This window comes from Vulpes vulpes, chromosome 6 (genome assembly GCF_048418805.1).
Source record: "Vulpes vulpes isolate BD-2025 chromosome 6, VulVul3, whole genome shotgun sequence".
In the NCBI taxonomy this organism is placed as follows: Eukaryota; Metazoa; Chordata; class Mammalia; order Carnivora; family Canidae; genus Vulpes; species Vulpes vulpes.
This window is the reverse complement of record NC_132785.1, coordinates 109,197,564-109,213,047: the sequence shown is the minus strand read 5'-3', so window position 1 is coordinate 109,213,047 and position 15,484 is coordinate 109,197,564. Positions and strand designations below refer to the sequence as shown.

The window sequence follows — 15,484 nt, the reverse complement described above, 5'->3', positions numbered from 1 at the left end:
TTAAGCCAAACTCCCACCCCACAAAGTAGCGAATCGGTCTTTATTTGATAACTTGGCATTTTGCCAAAATTTTTCATCTTTAAAAATGCAGCTGCTGGGTGGTCTCTAGCATAAATCTCCAGGATTCTCTAGCTGTTTAGAGAAGTATATGGGTAATAGAAACTCTGACTACAGCTGCAGATATAAGCACAGTCTTCTCTGGTATTGAAAAATAGGTTTCTTTCCCTCTAAACAACAGATAGGTTAAAAAAAATGTTTTTAAGATTGTTTGAAGTTTTTAAACTCTAATCTTAGATGGATACCAGAACATGGAAAGGGTAAAAGGACCAAATATTATATATACTACCCTAGGCCCACCTGTATACCTTTATAGTATATGTGGATTTGAGTCTGTATAAACCTTTAGTAATAAAGGAAATATAACACTTTATGTATTTCTTTAGCCTTAGTAGAACATCTACAAAGTTAGGAGAGAAAGAGAACTAGAAATAAAAATGAACACAAGAAGTGTCCCTTAGAAGCTCAAGAAAACAGTTATCGTAGATCACAAATTGACTAGAAAGATAGGGATTCATGGTTGTCATCTAGACTTTAATCACATGTCACAAATCCCTCAAATTTGGAAATTCTAGTCATTTCTATCTAATAACTAGGGTAAAAAAAAAATAATGCCAAGTGAAATGTCTATTTAAAAAAGTTTTTTACTGCTACTCATTGAAAGTTTGTCCTTTTCTAGTTGATAGGACAGACTACTTACCAGGCCAAAGAAGGGGAGAGATTTACTTCCAACAACCATGGCTTCAGAGTAGAATCTATGAGCACATCAAAGCCATAGAGTTCTAGAAATACAACATAACACAATACACAAGATCATTTTCTATGTCACAGCTGAACAAAAATCTGGAAGACTGAATCCAATCAACCCCCAAAAGAGGCCTAAAAATTTGGTGAGTATAAGTAATGAGTGGAAGTAGTAGCAGAGAACCTTTCAAGTTCAAGAGAAATTAATCAACCTCTAGAAATAACAACAATGTTTTAAAATTCCACTGTTTTTATCATCCATTCTATTGACATTCCTGAGTTTTACACAGAAAGTGACCTGACCTCTAAAGTTATATGCTTATGGAAAAAAAGAAAAAGGTTAGGAATGGGAATCAGCATACACCATATTCTGAAAACAGAAAAATCTACTGAAGGAATTTCCCTGGGGTCCTTCTATTGCATTTTCTTAAGATCTTGCTTTTGCAGCCTAGGTCAAGAATATATCGAAGAATAAATTATATTTATTCTTCTTCTTTCCTATGGTTTCAATTTCCCTTTGAAGACAGATAATAAAATACAATGGCCCAATATAGAAAGAAGAGAAGGGTGGGAGCCCATGGCAGACACAAGCCATCCTGCACCACTAATATCATTGAAAAAGGGGGGGGAAATTACATACATACATACATACATGAAAAAGAAAAAGAAAAAGAAAGAAAGAGAAAGAGAAAGAGAAAGAGAAAGAGAAAGAGAAAGAGAAAGAAAGAAAAAGAAAAAGAAAAAGAAAAAGAAAAAGAAAAAGAAAAAGAAAAAGAAAAAGAAAAAGAAAAAGAAAAAGAAAAAGGGAGGGAGCCAGAGACCAAATTTTCATGGTTTCTGGATTCTTTACTGATTCTCTTCCCTAACACCTCAACTGTTGCAGAGAGCAAAGTAAGAACCATGGGCAAGCTTTTCTCCAAGGATGCAGGAATAATAGGACACTAACTTTGGAACCTCAGCTGACAACCTTTACTCTTATTATTGATGAGACCCTCTCCACTGTCCTCTTTGGTCTACACAGATCGAATACACCTGACTTTCAGAAATCCCACTCATTCTCAAACTTCCCACTCTGTATCTCTCAAATAAACTCTCTATATCTTCTTTCCACGAGAAAAGATGGGCTTCCTTACAGTTCAACCAGAGATTACAGGTCACAGCTCACACCTACAGAACACAACCAGGTGTCTTCCAGAAGCTCATTTTAAAATAAATATCATTACTTCAAGAAGGATTCTTCCCTTTCTCAATCCTCTCAAAAACACAGAAAAATAAATGCAAGTTTCTAAAAAGATGCCAAAGACTGTCTTTTGAACAGAAAATCTGATAAGGGACCAAGAATCCTACAAGGGGAATCCAGAAACCTGGATCTTTCTCAAGACTCTACTATTTATTCACTGTAGAACTTAGGGAAGTCGTTTCTCTCTTACATTTCTTTAGCATCCTTTCATTTCCTTTGTCCTCTCTATTAATCACCATCTGTCAATACCTCTGCTCAGTAACACTATATCCAAAATTCCTATTTATGTAACACTGATTAGAGGATCATATTCAAATCCTTCGCTCAAGAAAAGTTGTCATGAATAAATCTGCTTCCATGGTACTTATCTAGGATTCAATTTATTTGCAAAAATAATCACAAACTGACAGAGTCTGAGATGGGATTTACCTTCATGTCACTACACAAAAATCACTTATTAGCTGTCCTTTAAAATTTAAAGAAAAAGAAAGCTCCTTCACCTATCTCTTTTAGGTAACAAATTCATAACTTTTATGGCCAGTACATTCTTCTGAGTATTTTACCTAATCTTTAATCATCCCACAGAATATTCCCCTTTTAATCTGAAGGGAAAAAAAAGAACTTTTTTGACATAGCACTAAATATGGCATTTAAAAAGAAACACTTCATTGCAAAATCTACAAGTCCATGTTAACATTACACAAGCAAGAGCAGAGGATTCAACTGTCTCATAAAATGATAATATTATAAATAACAATAGTATGAGATACAGGGTAAGAATAATACCTGATGCACATATTGACCAGATTTGCAGAATCAACTACAAATGAAGACAAACTGAAATCAGAATGACAACTAATGAGCCCCATTATTTAAACACCTTGCATTAAACAGTGAACACACTTACTTAACTGTTTCCCAAATTAAGAGGCAAATTCTTAGTTGAAATCTTAGTTGAAAGGCTGAGAACTAACATTCTGGGAAGAAAAGAAAATCCAAAGAGAGAAACACCCTTTAACCCTTTACAGTGCCAAATAAATTTTTACTCAAGTGAATGAAATCCATCTCAAAATCAGTTTGGGATCTAACCACACCTGTACACGCACAAGGCTTGGATCTACTACTATTTAAAAGTGGAGTTAGTTTGTGATACAAAGCCCAGCTCACCTAAGAGGCTGGAGCTGGAGGGAGAATGGGGAGGCAACAGTAAATGGTATGAAAAAATAGCATTTGTGTCAGGTTTATCTCTTAAAATAATCAACTTGGCTTAAGAAAAATAATTTGCATCCTTAGCAGGCTACAAAAGTCCTCTTTTAATTTATGACTGGTCTTTTCCATGAACACTAAAGATTTTAAAAGGTAAGAAGTGGGTTGTACTGACAATATTAAGATTCACCTTTAATATTGCATGTTTCGGCAGCAGTGTCTAGAATTTCAAAAATTCAGTATCCAGGATGAGATACATCAGTGTTCCTGTCATTAAAGGGTACAGGCAAGCTAGGGTTTTCCCATTCTTTGTTCCTCTGTGTTGTCCTCATCGTGATAGAAGAGCAAGTATTTCCAAAGAACTATTGCTACCACTTTGTTCAACAAGGTGTTTCCTTAGGAAAAGTTTCTTTCTTGAGATGTATTTCTTTCAGCCCCCAGCCAAATCAAAATGAACATGAAAATTATGCTAGTGACTATTAAGGAGAAGCCTGACTCTACCTCTACTTTACATTAGTGCCCTTATCTCCCTAGTTCTTGAAAGCAGCCTCCTGAAAAAGCAATCTACACTTAAATGCCTTAACCTTCTGAATGTCTATTCATTCCCCAACCTGGAAGAATTTACTTCTGGTCCCATTCTCAAAGTCAGTGACTGTTCTATGATCTCCAAAGACCACCTTACTGCCAAGCCCAAACATCTGAAACTGTTGACCACCCCTTACTTATTGGAACTTTCTTCTCCCTTGGTTCCAGGACACTGTTCTCTTCTGATTCTCCTCCTCCTTTCAATCCTTCTCTTCTGCCCAGCTATTCACTGGTAGGTTTGCTCAGGGTGGCATCCTCAGGGCTCTTTCCTTCTCAAATTCTACTTCTCTTCTTGGGTGATCTCATGTATTCTCAAGGCTGCAATTAATATTATGATGATGACATTCAAATCTCTATCTTTAGTCAAGTTGTCTCCTGGACACCAAATCCATAACTCCACATGCCTTCTAGACAACTTCACTAGGATATCCCATGAGTACTCAACACTCAACAAAACATAAGTTGTTATCTTTCCCCCAAACCTGTTTGGCTTCCCATTATTCTTCATCTTGGAAAACAATAACCCCATCTGCCAGTCTTCAAAGCTAGAAACACTCTCTTCATCACCTCCCAAATACTGCACATTACCACAACTCTATTTCTCTTTAATGCAGTCTTCTATATTCCCTTTTGAGATATAATTTATATATAATGAAAGGGAAAAAGCTAAGGGTAAAACAGGATGAGGCTTGATAATTGGATACATCCATGTAATACACACTCGTATCAACCCACAGAAAACATTTCCATTACCCCCAGAAAGATCCCTTGTGCCTCTTCCTGGTAAATACCCTTCCTCCCCTCATCACACCTCCAGACAATCACTATTCTTATTTTTTTCACCACAGATTCATTTTGTCCATTCTAGAATGTCATATAAATGGGAGCATATAGTATATACTCTTTGGAGTCTGGCTTCTTTCATTTAGCATTTTTGAGGTTCATCCACCTATCACTATTTTTTTATTTTAAAACAAGTTTATTAAGATAATGAAATTATTGTATAATTTACATACAACAAAATTCACCCTTTTAAAATGTAGTTAGATGAGTTTGGCCAAATGAATATACTTGTTTAACCATCTCAATTAAGATATAGAATAATTCTATCACAGACACTTGCCAAGACCCTTTAGAGTCAATTCTCACTCCCCATCCCACCAGCAACCATTCATCTGATTACTGCCTTTTACAGAAAATCAAGTAAATGAAATCATACAGCATTAGCCTTTGAGAGTGGCTTCTTTCACTTCGCATTGTGCTTTTGAGATTTATCTATGATACTGTGTTTCAATAATGTAGTTCAATCCTTGTATTGCTGTATAGTATTCCACTTTATGGATATGCCATAACTTGTTCATCCATTCAACAGTTCATGGACGTCTGGGTTGCTACCAATTTTTGGTGATTATGAGTAAAGCTGCTATAAACCTTCACATACAGTTATTTGTGGGAACATATATTACTTTTCTTAGGTAAATACCTACAAGTGGAATTGCTAGATCACGTGGCTGTCTATTTTATTGCTGCATAGTTCTTCCCTCCTCATTCCTTTCCATAGGACTAGTCTCTCCCCACCCACTGCAGTCCATTCTCCACATGGTCATCAGAATTTCTAAGACATAAATAGTCAGATAGAGACAGGCTGTGAACAGGCCCAACAACAGATACTTGATGTAGGTTGGCTCCTGCAGGACTTTAAATTAGTCACTTCTAGTCATGTTGTATAGTATTTCCTTATTGTAACTCTGTCCTACCAAGCTTTGGGTCAAATTATGATAAAAATGAATGAAAATAATCTTACTGCTCTCTTGCTCAAATAAAGCTCCAGTGGCTGTCTGTTATCTATAGGATTAAATTTAAACATGTCAATCCTCTATAATCATGCCGCAATCTGCTTATATCATCTCATCTCCTGCCACTCCATCCTATCAGGCTCTGTGTATCTAGTCACACTGAGCTTCTCACTTCAAAAAATGCCATATTTTGTCTGTACCCTGTGCTGTGCACATCATATTCCCTCTGTCAGAAATGGCTCTCCCCAGCTTCCCCTAGGCATAGCTGGTAGCTCCTGTATATTCCAAGAGTACCTGAGTCACTCTATACTACTACCTGTACTGTCACTTTTCATTTCATATCTGCTCCTCCCCACCACTTGAGGGGAGGGCCATGTCTCTTTTTTTTTTTTTTTTTTAAGATTTATTTATTTATTCAGAGAGAGAGAGAGGCAGAGACACAGGCAGAGGGAGAAGCAGGCTCCATGCAGGAAGCCTTACACGGGACTCGATCCAGGTCTCCAGGATCAACACCCTAGGCCGCAGGCGGCGCTAAACCGCTGCGCCACCAGGGCTGCCCCCAGGTCTCTTTCATCATCACCCTGCAAGCAGCCTGCACCATAAAAAACCCATAGGAAGCAATCAAGAAACACTAAAGAAAGAAGAAGGAAAGAGAAGAAAAAAAAGAAAAAAATTAAGTGAAAAATACCATATAATTTTTATAAAAGACAAAGTAATTTATGGCTACTCTCCCAAAATAACCCTGAGACAAGACTTGGAATATTCATAATAAAGCTAGCAACCATAAAGATAATAAGAGACATTTTTATTAAGGTTATTACATATTGGGGCACCTGGGTGGCTCAGTCGGTTAAGCATCTGCCTTCAGCTCAGGTCATGATCTCAGGGACCTGGGATGGAGCCCCAGGTTGGGCTCCCTGCTCAACAAAGAGTCTGCTTCTTCCTCTCCCTCTACCCCTCCCCTCCACTAGTGTTTTCTCTTTCTCTCTCTCTCTCTCTCAAATAAATCTTTAAAAAAAATTTTTTTTGCATATTAAGATACATTAAGAAAAAACTTGCTAAGAGGTGGCCTAGGAAGGGAGGGGAAAAAGATTTGAAAGGGAAAATGATAACACATCCAAGGTCTAACAGATTACTAAACATATCATACCACTAATTGTAGAATCAATCCACTAACCCTCCCCAGAAACAAAGCCCCAGCTGCAGCTGTAATCCTGAGGCACTGGATGGAAAGTGCTGACATTAGCCAGTCTGCACTGTCAGTCAAATGATATTGTATAAAGGAAATTCTTTTTACCTTGGCTTTGGATTTGAGTTGAAAACCTAAGGAGGAAGTCTTTATCTGGGGTCCAGAAGGAGAAGATAGAAAAAAGCAGATCAGGATCCCACAGGAAAATGAACTAAATAAAAGAAAAAGCCCAGAAAAAAGAAAAAAAGAAAAAAAAAAAGAAAAAGAAAAAGCCCAGAGCCAATTTGTTAACTAGTCCAATAAATCAATATGGTATCTGGCTACCACATGTAAAGGTAGACTTGAAAGGAGTATCTAGGACTTGGTACTGTTGATTAGAGCCAAAAGAGTGCCTTTTTCAGGCCTGATCTGCTAAAGAGAATGATACCATTTTTCCTGAGATCTAGTTATAGGAGAGCAGGAGGAGAATCCAGGATATGGAGCATACCAAAAGTGTTCAGACTCATCAGAATTTGTCTTTATATGAGTGGAGAAAGAGCTACAGAGATCTGGTTCCCAAACTTGGCTTTGCCATTTGTTAACTTCATGACCTAGGACAAATTATTTAACCTTTCCAAATCCTTTCTTCTAGCTATAAAATATGGGTAATAAATACCAACAAAACTCTTAAGAGGGCTAAAGGGAATAACCAATGAAAAGCACTTGACAAACAGTAGGTATTTCCTCCCAAGCCCCTTCTACAGTAAATTTCCCTTCCCACCTGAATAAGAGCATAGGATAAAGCAGAAAGGAGATTCTCTTGAAAAGTGAACTGTTTAAAAAAAGGAACAAAGCGAACTGCTTGTTGACTTTCATTATGATTTTGTCAGTGGTGGTCAAGTAGTTTACACAGTTGGGGAATGTATGCTGCCCACTTTCGTTCCTTCAACAAGTATTTATGGACACCCACCCTTTGCAGATGTCAGCTTACCCTATGAAATGGTCTAGAACAAGAGCAATGGAAGGCCAAACTAGCATTCATTCACCAAAGAAAGGTGTACTGAGCATGGATTGTCCTGAGCAAAGACATCACTGGTCTTTGACCTACACAAAGCCAGCCTCTGTGGCATGACAGCTGGCTCAGAAGATCCCAGGCTGGAGAGGACCAGGATCATAGCCTGTTATTTCAGCCATCTTCACACACATAGATAAAACTGCTGTCAGTAGCAGTATCTGTAAGGGATAGCTAACATCCTGTTGCTCTTGGCTATTTTTCCTCAACTGGTCAAAAAAGCCATTCTCATTGCCAGTTATGTAACAGTGCCAATGTCCCAAGCATACTTAAAGGGCTGCTGTTTACACATATATTTCACATGGTACCATATTTTTACAGTCTTGAAGGTAGTAAAAATTAGACTGCCGGAAATCTATTTTATTGGGAGAGACATTAAAAACCCTATAAATCAAAAGTGCAATGCTCAAGATGACCGGACTGCCAATCACCTTGTGGGCCCCTGCCCTCCAGGCCAGGTGTCCTTCATGCGGGCTCTTCCACTGTTAAGCTCTGGAAACTCAGGAAGGGTCTTAGTTTCTCAGGCCTCAAGTTTTATATGGACTAATTATTCTCTGGGGTCCTTTTCAGATTTATAAATCTATGAGAAGGCATTACATGGCTAAGTTTCAGATGGTCTGTGAAGATTTCTAAGTCTACATTTAAATGCCAATAATACAGTGCAGGTCTATGTATGTATCATCCCATGTAAAATTCCAGCTTGAGAAGAACAACATTTATAATGAGACCTTGCGCATAGCAGGGACTGAAAATAAGTTAAATGCATAGATAAACAAATGAATGGGAATACTGGAAGTATCAAAAAGCATAATTGGGGACTTCAGGTGGTAGAATGGGAAAGAAATCATAAAGACAGAAACATCTAGATAGTAATGGAATGCTCCTGGCCAACATCCATAATATGTAAGGGTGAAAATACAACCAAAAGAATATAGTGAACCTCATCACTAGACTACTGACTTCCACCATAAGCACCAATGTTCTGTGCAAGCCAAATTCTTCTGGGAAGCTCTTGATTCCTGTTTACTCTAAAACAAATAAGAAACAAAGAAAGAGAGAAAGAAAGAAAAAACAAACCCAGTTTATTCCTTGTAACTAAACCCCAGGGGAAGTTAGCAGGAGTCAGTGGGAGCCAGAGAGACTCACACAAATAGACACACGTATACAAAATCATATCTGGGGGGGGGGAGGTTAACGAAGCACACAAAATCCCAGGGCTGACAGGAAGTGAATGAGAACCACAAAAGCCAAGAAGACAGTCAACAACTTAAAAAACTCCAGATGCACTCACTTTATTAAAACTGAAGAAAAGCAGGGAGGGGGAAAGGGGACCCGTGGATGATGAAATAGACTTAGGGATATTTCACTGAGTCAGAGAAAGTCACTGCTTATTTCATGTCAGAATCTCTACTGCCGTTAAGTTCCAGAAATTCTCAAGCTTCCAAAAGGCAATCAGGTAATAAAACAAATAGAAAAGGAAACCTTCAGTACAGCTTATGATTATTTCTACAACAAAGATTTTTACGCCAAGAAATTTACTCTCGTATAAGAGCCAAGGAGATGTGGAAAAGAAACTTTCGTTTTTTAATCTTAGTAAGATTTCTGAAGTTGAAGAGATGTTCTATGCACTCCTTCCTCAAACACTTTACAGTAATGCTAAGAGCTCTAGGCCCTTACCAAACCAGACCTATCGAGAAGCCTACTACCAGGCCACCAAAAGGCAATTAAAGCAAGTACCAACAAATTCATTCACCAAACATTTCTTAAACATCCTCTAAGAACAAAAACAATGCTACTGAGCACAAGAGCAGCAGAAACTAGGGAGACACTAGTATTGTCTGCAAGATTCTAGTCCAATGGGGGGAGGCCAGACATATAAATGGGTACCAGATGACAACCAGGTATCACTGCAGATTATAAGTGGAAAACTGGGGGCTGAGAGGGCTCTCTATGACTAGAATACTTAGGAAAAAATGCACCAAAGAACTGATACTTGACTTCATCTTGAAAAGATGTTGGTAATCTATTAAGTAAAGCAACATGAGAAAAATGTCAGACGCAGGATAAAGCAAGTGCAGAGGGAGAGGGAGAGGGAAGGATCTGGCAGGTCCAGGGAGATGGTGAAAGGTTTGGTTTGCCAAAAAGAGGGTGAGGGGGAAGGGGAGACACAGTGGTTGCTGAGAATTGAGAAGATAAGTTCAGAGACTACTGGGGAAGTACATGTGTAAAGAAAACATCACAATATGATGGGAGAAGAGCATAATGGAACAAGTACGAACAACATGAGAAAGGAGACACAACAGGGTACTTTGTTAAGAGTTCCTAGGAAAGGTAATGTCAAGCTGATTTTCAGAATATGAACAGAGTGCGCCATGCAGACAGGACAGCAGAATTTATACTGAGGCACAAAGGCATGGAGTGCTCAATGGTATAGTTGGATTATAAGCTATAAGAGGAAATTCTAGACATTTCTAGAAAATAGGGTCAGGTCCTTAGAAGTCTTGAAGTCCTACCAAGTTTCTATTTACTAGTTAAGCCTAAGGAGCCATGTAAGGGTTTCACAAGACATGAACATATCTGCATTTAGAAAAGATGTCACAATCTCTTCCTTTATTACATCAGGTCCTGGTTTATCTATACTCTTCTATTCAGAGTCTTAACACCCACTTTGTTTAGTGCCCCTCAAGTATAGACTGTTATGATAATCCATGAAAGAGACCAAGAATTATTAATTCTAGCTATAAAAATAACAAAGATATAATTTCTATTGAGTACGAATTACAGATCAGACATTGGGCCAAGTGCTCTGCACACATCATCTCATTTGATCGTCATGGTGCCCTTCATTACTGCCATTTTAAAGTTGAGGAAACAGGATTGGAGGAACTTGATGAAAATGAGAAAACTAGTAAGGGGTGCGAAAGGCTTTTAAACTAACTCCATCAGGCTCTAAAGCCCATGTTCTTTATTTTATTCTTACCCTGCCTCCCGAGCAAGCCATGCCTCCTATGTCCTTACTTACTGTATTACTTGAACTATCCCCCCAACAACGACCCTACTGTGTTTTACTAACAAAGCCTAACACCTGTTGAAAGCCTAGTGAATACAGATACTGACATTGGCAATCACTACAGAGCCCACATCCACACAGAAATCACACATGTGCAGGAGCCCTCAGTGCCAGTCACAGCTAGTGGCTCAGCAGGCAACAGGCTTCCTGATCCAAGAGCTCTAAACTGTTTCTCACTCCTTCTCTGTGCAGTTGGGGAGTTATGGGTGGGAGAAAAGGGGAGGGAAGGTGGAAGAGGAGGAGAAGAAGGGGTGGGGGGAAGAAACCCACTAGAAAAAAGACTAAAACAAAAAGGAGGAGTCATTGGAAACTGGAAGAAAGCACATACTGGTACCAGCCAGAGCTTCTTGGAATGGTTCCCAGTCTGGCTGCCAAAGAGCTCTGGAATATATTTGTTAGAGCTGGATTCCTGTACAGTCCATTGCAGGCTTTTTCTGATTGCACTCTGACAAAGAGACCCATACTTTAGTTCCAATCCCTGCTTCCCACACAGAAAGCTAGTGAGTCCTCAGGGGACCTCCAAGTAAGCTCACCACTGGCCTCTTAGCAGGACCTTCATGTGCTTTGTGGGCCTAGAAAGAAAAGCCCACCACACACCTCTTACTCCTGTAGAATCACTAAGCCTCTCTACCCCAGAAGCCCATCCCAACTTCCCAAGCCCCTTTCATACAACATATTAAGCTTCTGGAGTCTCCTTACCAAAACAACTGCTGCGGTGAGGAACAAAGGTTTTACAGGCTGTAGCAATTGCTAGTTCAGCAGAGATTATAGTCTTAATAATCAAGTCTTCCACATGGGCCATCAATGCTACAAAAAAAAAAAAAAAAAGAAGAAGAAGAAGAAGAAGAAGAGGAGGAAGAAGCAGCAGCAGCAAAGAAGAAGGAAGAAACACTATAATGCATGGAATAGAAAGACTGGATTCCAAAACACGGTGAGATTCTAAAAGCACATGTGCTCATTCCAAAAAGTCTCTAGGTGGCGGTCATGCAAATAGGTACACTCAAGGAGAAGGCGTATCTATGCCTAAGTTGACACAGTCCAGAATGTAGGTACTGGGGGCTGTACTCAGGTGGCCTGCTATGACAAAAGATAGACATGGAATGGAAAAGAAGCCTGACTCCCCCCTTCTCAGCCTTCTCCTATCACCTTCCCTTTGTGGACTGAGCTGAGCCTTTGGCGCACTTCCCATTTTGCTCAAGGCTCAACAACAGTGTCCATTTTGATGCCAAGCCCTTTACTCATACTTGACACTGCTCATTCTCCGATTCAGAAACATGAATGAGAGATTAACTTGGAAAAATTTGCACTCAGGGCCAATATGGAGAAAGTATTTCAGTTTGTAGTTCAGCACTCAAGAAGGATTAATCCACTAAAGGCTAAAGGAAAAAGTTGTGCCTTCCAAACTAAAAACAAGTAAAGCGATTTTAAGGCTCATGGAAAGCATGTTCTCCATCTTGGACAGGGTAGAAAAACTTGACACCACCACCAATGACCCCATCAGATGTCTCAGCGATACCATCAGAACTAGAGGCAGTGACTCATGCTGAAAGGCCAGGACAGGTTACACAGAGAAGAGAGGTCAAAACCAAAAAAGTCCTGGTACTCACCAGTCGTATCTCTGCCTTCTTGTTTCAGATACCTAAGCATGGCACTCATGCTCCATTTGTTCCCATAATCCTCCACTTCTGGATCATCACAGCTAAAACAAAGGAACGGATCATGGTCACACATGCAAATAGGCCTGGCTGTAGAAATCAGATTCTTTACAAACACTTGTCCTTTTAATCTTTAGGAAAACATCCACTTTGCTGACCTCCACTCAGCAACTTTTCTTGGTCCTTCTGTCATATATCCCTTTCTACCATTGAAATGAAGATGCATACCTAGCTTCCCTATGGAGGCAGGTAGGGGAGAAGGCATTTAAGCAAACAATTATGTATCATGAAAGAGTGGAAGAAATATGTGAAAGAATGTAAACAATTTAAGAGTGGTAATAATATCAATACAGTGAAATGTTCAGGGATACTAACTTAGTCTTTGGGGTACATTGCACAGGAGCCCACAAAACAACTTCTAATGCCATTTTCAGACCAGAATTGAGTCTGGGTGGGCTAGTGAGCTAACACAGCATAGCATTTTAATGAGCTAACCCAGCATGGAACTGCTTTAGCATCTGAAGCAACCTTCTCCTTTGTAGTAGCAGACACTGATTTTTTTTTTTTTTTTTTTTTTTTTGGATACTTTCTGAAGTATCACTGAAGGGAGAATGCATTAGAGCAACAGTCAAAGCAATGAAGTACCCCAATGCTAGAGCAGACTGGCAAACAGGGTACAATGCCATGACCATTGGAAGGGTCCTGCAATCTGAAACCCATGTTTTGCAGCTGCCCCCTCATTCTCACCCCACCATCCACCAGTTGCATGTCCACTCATCTTCCAGAGTGAAGGATATGGTATCTTCAACCATTCCAAACACTGGCCACAGGACACTCCATGAAATCTATATAGCTTTGGCAACTATGCCATCACTTCCAGATTCTTTTCTTTCTTTCCTTGGACCTTCTAGACACCTATTTTTAGTCTGAGTAGAAAGTAACTGTTTGGGTTTCTTTTTTATTTTTCCACTTTCTGGCAAAATTATCAGGATGAAAGAAAACAGAGCAGAAGGAATATTTCCACACAGCTGGGCTGGTACTCCCTTCCACTGAATCCTTTTCTGAGATGGCCTCATTTCTTTCTTCATTTAATTTATTCCTAACTTTTTTCTCTCAATCATACAAGTATTTACTTCAGAAAAATTTAGGCAATACATAAAAGCACAGAGACAAAAACAGAAGTCACCCGCCCATAATCCCATCCACATATTTAAGCAATGCTAACATTTTAGTATATACCCTTCTAGTTTCCATTTTCTCCCCCTCAGCAAACATAAACAGCTTTAGTTATCTTCTATATTCAAAAAAAGAAATTAAACTGAAAGTAGTGTCTGACAACCTGTTTTTTCCACCTGACGATGTACAGTCATGAAGATGCTTTTCTCTAATCTTGTATGCATGTCACTTATTACTTCTTAAGGTTAAGTTCCTAGAAATGGAAATGCTGGGTCAAAGGGTACCAATATTTTTAAAGCTTTTGATACATTTTGCCAAGTACTGAAATGATCTCATTTCTTGACTTCTAAAAAGTTCCATGTGCCTATTAAATTCCCACCCGTAAGTTAAGTGAGGAAAGACAGTGGAGACGTAATTTGGGAAGGCATATTTTGGTAAAGAAAGGTGATACTGTAACTCGGCAAGCAATGGAAAAGCAGGTAATTAAATGTGCTAAGTGACTGATGACTTCCCACAGGTAACATAGAGATAAATGTAGGACAACGAGCTGACTTTCCACAACCACAACAGCTGCACATGGAACTGACTTCTCTGGCTCCTGACTCAGATGTAGCTAGTACCTGACATAGTCTCCACTCTTCTTATTCACACTGTAGTTTGTCAGGTGCATGAACTGGTTCCGAATGTTCTTGGCCCCTTGATCATATCGCACAGTTGCAAACCTGATAGGATGTTAAGTTATAACACGTCAGGAACAGGTGTTCAAGGAAGTACAGGCTAGAACTCAGGATCAATGCGCTATTAATAAAAAGAAGGTGACATCATTAACAAGTAATGAGTGCTTAATAAGTACCCACTCTCGTGGTGTTTCATATATAATATTTAATCCATTCCTTAAAGTAAGCCTCTGAAGTAGGTAATAAACATTATGTCTCATTTTTAGAATAGATATAAAAACTAAAATGTAACCTAGAAAGATTAAATAACTTTTCCAAAATAATACTGTCTAGCAGAGTACAATACCCATTCTTGATAAAAACCCTCAACAAAGTAGGCTTTGGGGGAATATACCTCAACATAATAAAGGCCATACATGAAAAAAAAAAACACTAGTTTTTTCAACATCTTCAATGGGGAAAAGTTGTTTTTCTCCTAAGATCAGGAACAAAACAAAGATGTCCAATCTTATCACTTTTATTCAACACAGTACTGGAAGTTCTAGCTATAGCAATCGGACAACACAAAGAAATAAAAGGCATCCAAATCAGCAAGGAAGAAGTAAAATGTTCACTATTTGCAAATGAAATACTATATATATATATAGAAAGTCTGAAAGACTCCACACAAAACAATTCTTTTTTGTTTTTTGAACTGATAAACAAATTCAATAAAGCTGCAGGATACAAAATCAACATATAGAAATCTTGTTGCATTTCTATACACCAACAATGAAGCAGCAGAAAGAGAAATTAAGGAATCAATCCCATTTACAATTACACCAAAAACAATAAGATACCTAGGAATAAGCCTAACCAAAGAGCTGAAAGATCTGTACTCTGAAAACAATAGAATACTTATGCAAGAAATTGAAGAGGACACAAAGAAAGGGAAAGATATTCCAGGCTCATGGACTGGAAGAAAAATAGTTAAAATGTCTATACTACCCAAAACAATCTACACATTCAATGCATTCCCCAGCAAAGTATCAACAGCAT

General features: G+C 38.7%; 1 protein-coding gene across 50 annotated transcripts in view; it reads right to left on the bottom strand.

The window, feature by feature from the left end:
- The window catches only part of TTLL5 (tubulin tyrosine ligase like 5), a 267,856-nt gene that overhangs the window by 206,587 nt on the left and 45,785 nt on the right, over positions 1 to 15,484 (bottom strand). For 37 of the 50 annotated variants that reach the window (XR_012002256.1, XR_012002255.1, XR_012002270.1 and 34 more), the window contains 4 exons: positions 14,390 to 14,491; positions 12,546 to 12,637; positions 11,638 to 11,745; positions 758 to 839 (listed from right to left, as the gene is read on the bottom strand). Coding sequence is in view for 19 of the 50 variants with exons in the window: in XM_072762072.1 (XP_072618173.1) it covers positions 758 to 839; positions 11,638 to 11,745; positions 12,546 to 12,637; positions 14,390 to 14,491 (384 nt within the window). In the remaining 31 variants the exon portion in view is untranslated. The remainder of the gene's footprint in view (positions 1 to 757; positions 840 to 11,637; positions 11,746 to 12,545; positions 12,638 to 14,389; positions 14,492 to 15,484) is intronic. The other 13 variants (XR_012002278.1, XR_012002265.1, XR_012002266.1 and 10 more) reach the window with 1 other exon arrangement.